This window comes from Lichenostomus cassidix, chromosome 5 (assembly GCF_008360975.1).
Source record: "Lichenostomus cassidix isolate B80296 chromosome 5, HeHo_3.0, whole genome shotgun sequence".
Taxonomy (NCBI): Eukaryota; Metazoa; Chordata; class Aves; order Passeriformes; family Meliphagidae; genus Lichenostomus; species Lichenostomus cassidix.
This window is the reverse complement of record NC_139486.1, coordinates 49,200,290-49,213,166: the sequence shown is the minus strand read 5'-3', so window position 1 is coordinate 49,213,166 and position 12,877 is coordinate 49,200,290. Positions and strand designations below refer to the sequence as shown.

General features: G+C 35.7%; 1 protein-coding gene across 3 annotated transcripts in view; it reads left to right on the top strand.

Annotated features, from left to right (window-relative positions):
- KIF18A (kinesin family member 18A) overlaps positions 1–12,877 on the top strand; it is a 30,477-nt gene that overhangs the window by 4,008 nt on the left and 13,592 nt on the right. For 2 of the 3 annotated variants that reach the window (XM_085062982.1, XM_085062981.1), the window contains exons 5-13: positions 179–289; positions 3,595–3,792; positions 5,052–5,225; positions 6,115–6,189; positions 6,429–6,544; positions 9,419–9,581; positions 10,150–10,314; positions 10,732–10,853; positions 11,032–11,270. In XM_085062982.1, coding sequence (XP_084919108.1) covers positions 179–289; positions 3,595–3,792; positions 5,052–5,225; positions 6,115–6,189; positions 6,429–6,544; positions 9,419–9,581; positions 10,150–10,314; positions 10,732–10,853; positions 11,032–11,270 — 1,363 coding nt within the window. The remainder of the gene's footprint in view (positions 1–178; positions 290–3,594; positions 3,793–5,051; positions 5,226–6,114; positions 6,190–6,428; positions 6,545–9,418; positions 9,582–10,149; positions 10,315–10,731; positions 10,854–11,031; positions 11,271–12,877) is intronic. The other variant, XM_085062983.1, reaches the window with a different exon arrangement.

Genomic DNA, 12,877 nt, shown 5'->3' with positions numbered 1-12,877 from the left:
ATTTGTTTGAAGTGCCTCAATTTCAAAACAGGAATTTTCTCTTATTTCTAGGTAGCTAAAATTTTAAGTTCCTTTATTTTTTTCTTTTAAGGTGAATGTTAATGTCTTTTAGAATCAATCATGTAGTTGACAGGAAAGAAAAATAAACCTGTATTTGTCTTGTGCTCTACTCCTAAAGCCTAAATCAGCAGAGGAAATCCTTCAGATGTTGGATTATGGAAATAAAAATAGAACTCAGCATCCCACAGATGTGAATGCCTCCTCTTCCCGGTCCCATGCTGTCTTTCAGGTAAAATGATATAGCCAATGTACCATGGTCATTACTGTGAGTTGCAGTTTTTGTTTAAAGTTGGGTACAATGAAAGGTTTTACTTTTAAACTGTGTTGGACCTTAGTTTGGAGAAGAAGTGACAAGTTTTGCAGTTTACTCTTCTTGTTGACTCCTTATTCCTTAGAAGTATGTCATGATTCTTAGTGTTTATATATCAAAAAAAGAATTTAATGAAAAATCCTCTAGTTCCAATAGTTTGAATTTACAATATATAAAATATAAACTTCTCCCTTCTTAACTTATACTCCTTAGAAGAAACAACTTTTATATAAAATAGTTTTTGAGCTTTAATATACTTCCATGTTGTAATCTTATAAACTGAAAGTTATTGGTGGGTTTTCTTAATACATTGGGATTCCATGATGTTGCTCAGCATTTCTCTGGGAAAAATAATTTACAGAATGCAGTTATGTCTGACTATAAACTAAGAATCTCACATAGTACTTTCTTATTTTACTTGCTTTGGTTAATGTTTTTACAATAAAATAATTTCCTAATATTCTGGTATGGACCGAGTTTTAGAAAATTAATTCCTAGTTTCCATAAATGAGTTTTGAATGAGTTGCATAAATATGCCAAAACTTAAGACTTCTCCAAAGATTTTTGTTGTTGTCTAACCACTGCCTTATTCTTCTGGCTCCACTTTTTAAATGCAACCTGTGATATTTAATAATCAGTCCTTTTATCAACAATGTGGTTTTTTTCTGTTTGCTGTTGTATACTGCAAAGCAGTATCTGGAATTATTTATTTCATCCACTCTGGGTTGAAAAATATTAAAATAAATTTCATTCTGGTCTTTGCATTACAACATTTAACCGTTGGGAAGTTTTTAACTGTATCTGCAGACTTAGACAATGCTTAATAAATACGGAAAAATAAAACAAAAACAAACAACTTCTAAATATGCAATAGAACAGAAGTCATTGCCACTTTAAAAGCTTCTATGTTTTCTTGTGTACCTTGAACTTATGTTTGAAATTGCCCTTCCTGTTTTTAATTTCTCCTAAGTCTTCCATTGTTGTGCATTGTACATGATCCCACAAAGCCTTCTTTTTAAGTTGTTTGGGTGGGAGGTGCATTGTTGTGTATGTGTGCTGCCCTTAAAAAAAGCTCAAGGTACAGTGCTACAGAGTGAGCTGCTGATTTCTGTTTGTTTGCTTTCCGGGCTGAGATGTCTTATATCCCTACGTTTACTCAGGAAAAGGCTCTGGATTTTATTGTCTAGCAGACTTTTTCTTGGTTTCTAAAAGTGGCAGTTAAATCACTTCAGTTTCTCTCATATTTCCACAAATCTGTGCAATTCTGCATAACAGAATTGTGTCTTTGTTTCCAGAGATGTAAGTGATGAGAAATCCCCAGTGCTGTCTTGATTGCTCTTTATTTTTAACTTTTCTATTATTTTAAGAGTTGCATCTTTGTAGAGACATGTTATTTTTGGCTTTTCTCGTTAACTTTATTGGAGCAGGATATTTTCTGAAAATGACTCAGAAATTGGTAAGTCTTGGCCCAGGACATTCTGAGCTGATTTTAGAGATGCAAGATTTGCCTTACTGTACCATCTGTCTTAGGTTTGAAATCTCTATCTGGGTCAGGCAATTACAGCATCTGAGAGGAAAATCCGAATTGCTGCACTGTTCTATTGAAAGTGTTCTGCTGACTGACAAAGAAATAGAAAAGTTTCTGCTTTGGGGCATTTCCTGTATCTTTTGAATTTTTACAAAAGCTTGAGTCATACAACATAGTTTGGCGTGTCACTCCACCTTTCCCTACTTTATTAATGATAATTACTGTGTTCTGGTCGTGTGTTCCAAGCCTGAGATGGGTTTTTTTTGTTTAGGTTTTTTTTTTTTTTTTTCTATTATACTGGAAATAGTACAACTGAACTTAGTTGTACTGTTTGATATAGAAACATACATTTCATGGCAAGTCATGAGAATTTCATTTTATTCATTCACAATGCGTGTCAATCTTTTTTCTGTTACAAAGTACTGTGAAGACTTCATTTCTCATGTACAAAGCTTAAAGCTACAGGAGTAGTGAGACATTGTCTTAACTAGTCTGTTGCCTTATATTCATGGCAACTCTTTCCTAATTGGCAGTCCATAAGTGCATTCATGAAAGTGTCAGTAACCATTAGTCATATTACCAAATGGCAAGCACTCAGCACAAAAGGGGAAATATATAGAGAATCCTGAGAAAGTGAAAGCCGTCTGAGGGTAACTTTGATTCTTCCTATTGACTGTTCCTATTCATGCTTTGCCCACTTCCTTATAAACCTGAAGAAAGAATACCTTCACCAGCAGACAGAAGCAAAAGCATTTAGTTTTTTGTACATCTCCAGTACTATGAAAGTTTCAGGAAAGATGGGATGAAGGGGAACAAGTGTCCTCAGGAGGCATCATAGTCGAAAAGATCCTGGAATGTATTTTCACAGCAGAAAATGCGTGTTTCCTATTAATGGTAGATACAATTAAGTCTAAATCACTGACAAGTCAGCTTTTTTTCTGGTTTATCCTTATGCATATCTTTATGGCATACTCATAAATGTGCATTTAAAAAAGGAACACCTCTTTCGACTTAAAGTTCAGTAGTGAGATATGCATCTTAAGTGCAGAAGAATCAAGAGCTGTGAAATTAATTTTCCCCATAAAAAACTCAACTTACCTTTGCTACTTTGTGGCTCTGGGCCTGTTGGTCACTTAATCCTCTGCAGCAGGACAGGGGAGAGAATCCTAAGCAAGAGAGGGAGATAACTTTTGGTTCACTTAAGTGAAGGGACAGTAGGCAGTTATTTGCCACCATCAGACCGATTCCCAGCTATTCCTCAAGCAATGGCTACTCAGAGCAATTTCCAGTCAGTTGGGGTCAGCTGTTTGCTTGCACCCTCTTGCCCAGTGCCTTGACACCATACAATTGCTGTTCAGCAACAGCCAATCACCAGTGTGTGTTACCAGCACTGTCTGGATCACAAGTCTGGAAGCACCATAGGGACTGCTGCACAGAAAATGAACTCAGTCAAACTCAGTGCAACGATATTCTGCTTCTTTCCTTACTAGTATATGAAACAAGGAACTTTAAGAGGTGTCAGAAATGGATTCCCTATTTTCCATTAGGCCAAACTGCCTGTTGACCTTAGATATGTTCTAAAAGGTTTAACTGTAATTAATACAAATGCCAGAAAACAGTTGTTACACTATACTAACTTACTGCTTCAATTGGTTAGTGGTTACTTTTTAATTATTTTCCTTTTTTTTAATTGTAGATTTACCTACGGCAGCAAGATAAAACAGCTAGTATTGATCAAAATATTCGTGTGGCCAAAATGTCTCTCATTGACCTGGCAGGATCTGAACGTGCCAACGCAACAAAGGCCAAGGGGGCTCGTTTTGTAGAAGGAACAAATATTAACCGGTCCCTGCTTGCTCTTGGAAATGTCATCAACGCATTGGCAGATCCAAGGGTATGTGCTTTCCCATGCAGTCTTTACCTCCTAGTGCTCTGAAAACATTTTAAAAATTAGGTGATTGAATAATGTGGTTTATATTGTTGATGCTACTCACATCGTCATTCTCGTATAAGATTGTCTTAAGGGTTTCCACCATCGTGTCTATGAAAGACAATCCCGATGAGAGAGAATTCTCAAAAATGATGTGCAGCTACCTAAGGATAGTGTCAAAGATGAATGGTACCTGCTTTTCTTACCTACCTTCTTCAAAATCAAGCATATATAGAGAAGCTTGCATGAGTAAATGAATAACCTTACAATTAACTTTTAATCTTAGGGAAAGAGGCTTTTGTAGGATAAAACAGCACCTATTCCTAGTTTGGGGTTTTTTTGGGATCTCACATACGTCCATATGTAACACATCCCCTGCTCAAAGCAGTGAGTCAGTCTCCTGACCTGGCTCACCAGCTCAAGGGAAGGAATAGCTACAGTTGTATAAGACAATGACAAAACCTCCTGAACTTTCGCCTAAGTAGAGTCAAGTCCATTTTCTACCATGACACTCCTTTTGTCCTTCTGCTCAACTGGCAAATTCCTCCTTCAGGTAAGCCAGGAAAAAATCAGATTTCATTTCCCATCTTGATGCTACACGTCCATCACCACCTTATTGGAATGGGAAGCAGAGTTTAAAATCTGTACCATGGGCGTAAGAAAGAATCTTCATGTTGATCTATTTTATGTAGGATTGGGTTCCTCGTGACCAAACCTAGTACCATGAAGTTAAAATTTTGTAGCTTTACAAAGCAGAGTTTGTGTTGCCTGGAAAGGTTGTGGAATCTCCATCCTCTAAGATAATCAAAAGCCAGCTGGGCATAGTCGTTGGCTTCTTACTCTAGCTGACCCTGCTTTGAGCAGAGGGATTGAACTAGAGGGATTTTAGAGATCCTTCCCAATCTGGATGATTTTGTGAACTGAAAACAGTTTAATGTAGTTTACTTTTACTGTTAGCTGCCCCATCACAAAAATAGGAGTTACATGTCTAGACATCAGAAGTAACCTTGCTAATAAGTGTGTTGTAAAGGTGTTAAACAGTTCCAAGAGACCTTAACTGTTTAAGATGTATAGATAATTTTAAGAAAAAATACTCCTGTCGAAGAAAAGTTTCATGGGTGTTTGTCCTGTTTTGTTGTTTTGTGTCACTGTTGAAATTCTAAGCAGGCTTTTATTTAAAGTACAGTTGACTACACCATAAAAATGTATATCACTCCTTTCAGAGCAAGAAACACATTCCTTATCGAAACAGCAAGCTTACGCGGTTGTTGAAAGATTCTCTTGGAGGAAATTGCCGAACAATAATGATAGCTGCAATTAGCCCATCTTCTATGTTCTATGATGATACCTATAATACTCTGAAGTATGCAAACCGAGCAAAGGATATTAAGTCTTCTGTGAGTATATTGGTATTTATTGATCTCTTGTCAAAGTACAATAATGTAGTATTAAAAGAAGGAGAATTACTTCTTTTGGAATATATTTTCCTTCACTTTTGTCTCAACACTTTGTTCAGTTACTTCTGCTTTCTTTGCCGTCAGCTCTTCCTAATCTGAGTGATAGGTGTAGTAGATACATAGTAGATCCTAGATCTGGCCTAAAAGCAACATAGCTTCAGTTGTGAGATGATGCTGCCAGTTTGAAATAGTTTATATTGTGAGTATGAAATTTAGAAATAATTCTCAGCTGGTAGAATTCACATCCTTTTTTAGTATCTTGCTATTACTTTCACAGAGAACTGTAAAATACATTAAAGAAATTTCTGACCAGTTGTATAAGAGCTAGTCCAGGTTTGTTACAGATAGAATCCAACTGGAGTCAAGAAGCTTAGTGAGATTGTATTGATACGTGAAAAGCTGGAATGTCCTGTTTCTGCTCTCTATTGTTATATTTTTTATCACCTTTTTTATTGCAGCTCCTAATTCTTTTTATGTAATGCAGGGTTTACTGTAGTTTCCATTTGTTGCATATTTAAAGGTAGTTTTTATAATTAAATGCACAAGATACACATTAAATAGTAAAACTAACATGAATAAATGCAAAATATGCTTGTACATATAAATGTAATTATCTTTATTGTTCCATTGAGGGAAATGTCCTGGCCATGGGTATGCAACAGATGACAGCAAAAGCTGAGTGTCATATTCTTGTGCAAGTCAGGATTTTATTAATCTTTTTCCTCATAATATAGTGTATGTGTAACTATGAAGTACTTATATGCAGTGTGTTTATTATGCATGAAAACATTTAAGAGCCACCTATAAATTCTAACTTGTTTCTTTACAGTTGAAGAGCAATGTTGTTAGTTTGGACAATCACATAAGCCAGTATGTTAAAATTTGCAATGAACAAAAGAAAGAGGTATGTAAAAATCTGTTATTAGAGGTTGAAAGGTTAACTGTGAATATAAAAAAATGTTTTGAGATTGAATGTATAAGGCAATATTGTTCTAATGTATTTTGAAGTAAGAAAATTTTGTGTTCTGAGAGGAATATCACCTGCTGTCACTTGTATAGCAGTTCATCATCAGTGCAGAATTATAGTTTTGAAAAAAAAAACTAAAAATACATTTTAACTAAAAAATGTCTCTTTTGGTTTAGATCCTAATGTTGAAAGAGAAACTGAGGCAATATGAAGAAAAGCAAGCAAGCATTCCTGAAAATCGTTCTCGTAATACTGCAGAACTTTCAAACAACCAGCAAGTGGAAATAGAAAGGTAAATGAATCACATCATGAGCTTGCTTCCAAGCTGGAGTTTGTCTAACTTGCAAAAGCATTTGTAAAACAAACCTACTCTTTTCGATATTGGTTTCCCCATTTTAACATTGCTTTACTTGGATCTAGGTATGGCTTTGCCTAACATGTTGCTTCTTTTTAGAACAACTTGGTGGTGAATTTAAAATGAAAGGGGGGGACGCAGGAAATGACATGTGACAGGAAAGAGCATATGAATGCTGGCTTCTAGCAAAGCTACTTAACAGGTTGTGTTTGTGGGTAGGCAGAATGTAGTTTGCATAAATGACAGCAGCTCTTGCGACTGTTGGCAGACACTAATTCAAGTGGTATCTTTCCTGCAAGGTTTGAGAGTGACAAAACCTGGAAGTTCCTTTTCCCACAGAGAATTCAACTTGTGTTTGTAGATTCCTTATTTTCTATTGCTTTAATATTTCTTGGCCTCTTCTTGGTAATGTTACTGTCTGTCTTTTCTCATGTGACAGTCTCATGAGAGAACACAAAAATAACAAACTTGGATGTGAAGTATCAATTTGTTGCAGGAGCCACACTGTTCCATAAAGAGGGTAGGTTTTGGAGCAAAAGTCTTTTTGGATGTGTCTCTGCATATCTTATCTCGTATTTCTGACAATTATTCACCTAAGTTGATTCAGCTAACTTTTTTTTTATTTGGCCCTTTGAATGTGCTATTTTTGAACCTGGTAAACTTTCTGAGGTGAAGTAAAAAGCCATTCAAAGTAAAATGTTCTCTAACTGTGCTTTATTTTACTGGCATTCCAGACATTTCAATAAACCATCTCATTCAGGTTATTTAAATTTAATTTTCAAAAGAAGTGTGGGCTTCTAAGTCATGTTGATAGTTCTGACAGTTTTCCTGCATATTTTTGCACTGTATGTCTTTAAGATTGATTTAATTTCCTGTGTTTTGCCCTTTATTTCATTCTTTGTGTGTAGGAAGAGTCAGTCAAGGGCAAGGTCTCTAAAATATCTTTTCAAAAGGCTGGACATATTCTATGCCAGGATTTGTTGGTCAGAGAGTGCTTGTTTGCATTTTATTCTTATGGAATATCCAAAGGGCCACATGTAAGCCTATCCCATTCCCTCTAGATATCAGAAGTGATGTGGATGTCTTATTCTTTTCTTCCCCATGAATATCCTGCCAGGTTCATCATACCGATGGTGTGGGTAATGAGTTGATTTATCCCACATTCATTTACAGGTTTTGAAGCTATTGTGCTGCCTTCTTCATTTTAGTTGGCACAGGGAAGAGAGCCTTATCCATGATCATGTATTTCAGTCCAACTACCCATGATTTTTGCTTTATCATAGAATCTTTTAGGTTAGAAAAGATCATTCAGTGCAACCATTAACCTATTATTGTTCCTTAAAGAAATAATACTTCTAAATTCTGAGAGTGTTTTAGTACACATTTTTACCTGGATATGATAGCATTCTCTGGACACTTCAGGAAAACTCTTATATTTCTAAATCTGTGGACAGGAATTCTTTTCTTAATTCTGTTTCTTTTTAAAAGGAGAGTAATACAGTGCTAGAATAAAAGACTTGCTACTTCTGAAATGCTGGCAAGAAGCCAATTACATGACAAGAACATCTCTTCAATTTGTTCTGGAGTTGAATCTGTTATTTTTTTTAGCGTTTTTAATTTTATGATTTTCTTTTTCATACTAAAAACTGTATAACGTCAAATATTGCATGTCTTTAGAGCACTTGCATGTTAAACCGTGCTGTTATTTTTATGTAAAGTTCTAACAACATGGTATTTTTTAAAATACTTTGTATGCAAGGTTGGTCGTTGTTGAGATATACAGTATCTTTTTGGCCATTCTGTACTGAAGCATTTTCAGTATTCAGGAGTGAAGTGAAAAAGTACCACCAGTGAAAGTTATATTGCAATATAGCAATTCTTGCACGTCATCTTCTTACTCTTGATTATCAAACTTGTGTTGCAGACTAGGAGTAGCCAGGTAATGGATTACTCAGTAACGCCTTGAGTACCATCTACCACTTGTTTGGTTTTCCCCACTATTAGCCTCATATGTGTTAAAACATGATTGAAGAATGTTCTGATTTTCCTCATCTATTAGTGATGAAAATTGTACAGCTACTTTAGGGAAAGTGAGCAACTGAAGACATTTGCTGTCGCTGTTGAGCTGCTAGCAGAGAAGGAGAACCCCGGATTCTCAGCGTGGCATAGAAAAAGCGCTTTATTATTTTGAATCCAACATATATATAGACTTTTCAGAGGTCACCCAGATTGGTCAGTCAGAAACCTCCCCCTAGGCCTGATTGGCCAGGCCTGAACTGTCCAAATCTTGAGACACTAACAACATCCAACCTTTATCTTTGTTTATAAAACACAAAATGTTCTCATGGGAAAAACCTGTGCTAGCCACAGTTTGCAGTTTTCCTTTTTTTGAGGATAGCTAGAAGGTTTTTTGAAGGTCTTGTCTAAGGCACTGGTAGTCTGATCTGTAGAATAAATTGATGTAAGAAGTAGAGAATGTAGATATTTAGTATCTTTTGGAGTTAGAGAAAGGCATCTGAAGCTTCTTCACATAAGTCTTTTCTTTTAAATCCCAGGTTGCCTTCATAAGTATGACAAGGTTTGTTTTTAGTGACTCCTTCAAAATTTCATTACATATTTTCGTTCAAACGCATGAAATCCTTACTGATATGCTGATGTTTTATGTAGTGTTCGTCTATAACAGGGTTTACTCCTTTCCTTTTCATTTCTTTATATTTATCTTAACTTGGAGTTGAAAGTTCTACTAAAAGGAGATAGTAATAAAAAGTCTTCAGTAAATAATTAATATTTATTCTTATCCTTTGGTTTTAGATACAAAGAAATCCTTAAAAATGTGTTTGCAAACCGTGAAGAAATCAGAAAAGAATACCTCAAGGTGGAAAAGACACTGAAAGAAAACACCTTAAGGAAACATTACCAGAATCAATGTCATGAACAAATTCAACTGATGTGCTCTGAAGAAAGAGTAGAAAAGGTGAGTTTTCTATAATGTAGTGCAGGGTATCATCTCTTCATTTTGATATGCATGTAAATTCTGCTTAAGTAATTATATAATGAGTTAATGCTTAAATATTTAATTAAAATGGGACACACAGATTATCACTTCTGTGACTATTGATGTAGTGACCTAGTTTTGAAGGTAAACAGTAGGGTATAGTTGTCTGCTGAATAGAAAGAGTACCCTTTGCCTTGTTAGAACACCACCTCGCTCATATCCAACTTACTGTTGCTGGTTTTGTGCCTTTTTGTTGTCAGATTTCAGAAACAGTAAAAACATCAGAAGAATTTGATGTTTGAAGATAGAGGATTTTTCTTTTGCCCTATGCTTTATCCTTTAGCGGCTTTTTCTGGGCCATGTTGCATAAGGAAAACAGACAAAATTTATTCTTCATATTCATCCTTGAGTTACTAGGATTTATTTGGTTATGTTACATAAAAGTGAGGAAAAAATCTTTATGTGTAAGAAGAGTTTGGTGAACATCATTTGGAAGCTTCCACCTTAAATGCTGATTATTGGGGGGGGTGGATTTTTTTTTTTTAAGGCCACTGGCAAGCGGGATCGAAGGATTGCAGCACTTAATAGCCACTATGTACGCATGCAGAAGAAAAAAGAAGAGGAGATCAGTCTTTTTGAGGAAAATACCAAATGGTTGCACCGTGTTGAAAATGAAATGCGCCTTCTGGGTCAAGATGGGTGTATTCCAAAAGTAAAATGCCTTTCATTTTGTCATGGTTGGGGATGGGGAGGAGAATTGGAAAAAGGGTAAAACCTGAGTTAAGAACAGCTTAGTAATGGAAATAAAGTAAACTATATGGAGAGAGTATACAGAAAAAGAGGCCAATCTATCTTTGGGCATGCATGGGTGCCTGTTGGATTCTTAATGCTAATTGCAACACACCCACTATTGGTCAAAGGAATCTACAAAGTTATAATGCATGTAAATAAAAATCAAATAATTCAAACTTTTCTGCCATAAAATTTATTATTATTATAATATAGCTCCACTCCATCTTTACTTTTCAATATAGACTGAACTACATTATTTTTAGTTTAAATTTAGTTTCTCCCTATCAGTTTGATGTGCAGCTGTTTGATTTTGGTTTTTATTCCTAATTTCTCAAAGGAACTTCGTCAAGATCTGCAGTATTGCCATTTAAACCTAGAAGTTCAGGACCTGAAAGCCCAGATTGAGCACATGCTATCTCTAGTGTCCCTTCAAGATCAATATTACAAGCAAACAGAGAAGTAAGTATGGTTTCATGGCAGGCATGATAAGACTTACTGGCATTGTAATTTCAGAAGACCTATTTAGAGAATTTAATTTTAATTGAAACATAAGCAAGATTTTTCTCAAACTTTTTGTTTTCTGGCTTAAAATTACCTTTTCTTAAGCAAACTTGTCTTACCTCTTGCTGTTTTACAGAGTGCTAAATACTTTGCTTCCAGTTCTTCGCAAGCAGTACCTGATTTTGAAAGAAGCTGGGTTGACAAATGACTTAAGTGAGACTGAATACGCAGAGGTTGAGCAGCTGATTCAAAGACAAAAATCAGTAGCTTGGGCTGACCAGACTGAAGAAAAGAATCAAAATCAGAGCCATGAAGTAGATATTTCAGCTCTCTTTGCATTCCCACAGCTTGTGAGCAGACCAAACACCCCATGCCGTAAGTATATCATTAATGTGTTCTCTGTTGGAAATATTTTCGAGTATCTCCTGCAAAAGCCAGGTAAACACAGAAGCACGCTTCTGCAGATACTGAAGCCAAATGTAAAATTGAGCCTCAGACCCAATTTCTATAAATTATATACCTTCTTAATTGGATATAGGAGTGACATTTACTTTTTCAATGGCTAGACGCTCTGCAACAGATGAATTCATCCTCTTCTTGTTATAATGTGCCCCATGTATCGATGCTTGTATATCCTGTGAGTGCTAGTAAGAATTGCATTTGAATATTTCTAGTGATATTGATGAAAAAGGAATCAGTGTTAGCTGGTTTTAATTCTGTTAAAGTGATTTGAAATGTTAAGCAGTTGTAGTTTTATGTAGTTTCTAATAATAGCCTTGAAGGAGATGAGATTTTTCTATTCATTCCAGGTTCACTTGGAATCAATTTAGTATGGTATTTTATAAGTTTATATTTCCAAGAATCAAAGGATTCACCATTTTTTCCGTGCAACTGACTGTTTTGCTATATCCCAATGGCCCCCTTTTTCCATAACTCTGTGTAGCTGGCTTTTCTTCTTTATCTGTGAAGTGAGTTGCCCTGGAGCATAGTCTGGGTAAAAAGGGCTGAAGAATCCTTATTGACAGTGCTGCTCTGATGGATTACAAGCAAAATTTCAGCCTGATGGTGCAACTGCTGTGGTGGGCCCATGCCTCTGTCTCGTACTGTGGATAGGCAGCACTCAACATTTCTCATTACTGCTAATAATCCGTAAATGACAGACAGCCATAGGTAACAAGGGAAGAACAGATAAACAGAACTTCAAAAAGTACTTCCAATTCTCAAAAGCTGATAGTTCTGAAAAGACCGTTGACCCCTGGCAAACTGTGAAATTAGCTCCCTTCTATCAATAGCTTTCTTCCTCTATGCAGCTTGAGAATTATTTTGTCCCTCTCTTCTCATTAAGAGTGTATATGGTTTTTGGCATACATTTGTGTTACTGTTGATACCAGAAAGTAGATACACAGTGTTTCACTGTCTGCAATGTAAAGTTCAGGCTGTTTTGACAGGGGCTGGAGTTGTTTGGTTTGGTTGGGTTTTGGTTGTTTGTGTTTTTTTGTTTGGGTTTTTTCTTTTTTTGTGAGTGGCATTGGGTTGGTTTTAGTTTGGGTAGGTTTTTCTTTTTAGTGTGTGTTTATTTTTGTTTCTACAGAGAGAAGGAAAAAGCAGATTTGCATGCTTACATTTTATTCTGCCATTGTTAGTCAGGAGTTCATTCAGCAAGGTTGAAAGCTGGTATTCATTTTAAATCCTACACATATATTTTTAGATACTGGGGTTTCTTTGTTTAGACATACTTTTTTTTTCTGACAGAATAGGTAGGGACACTAATCAAGAAGTTCTGAAATATCCTTTGTAACTAAGTACTGATTGTAATGATTCTGTCTTGTCATATGTGGGTTATCATTGTGAATTTTTAGTTTCTGATGCTAGTAAGCTTTGTTAGAGTTCTTGATTTATCTGCTTCTTTTCTACCTTTTTTGAAATTTTGTGTTGTGAGAGGCCTGGTCTGTTCTTAGTTAAATTAATACTAAAATGTCTAG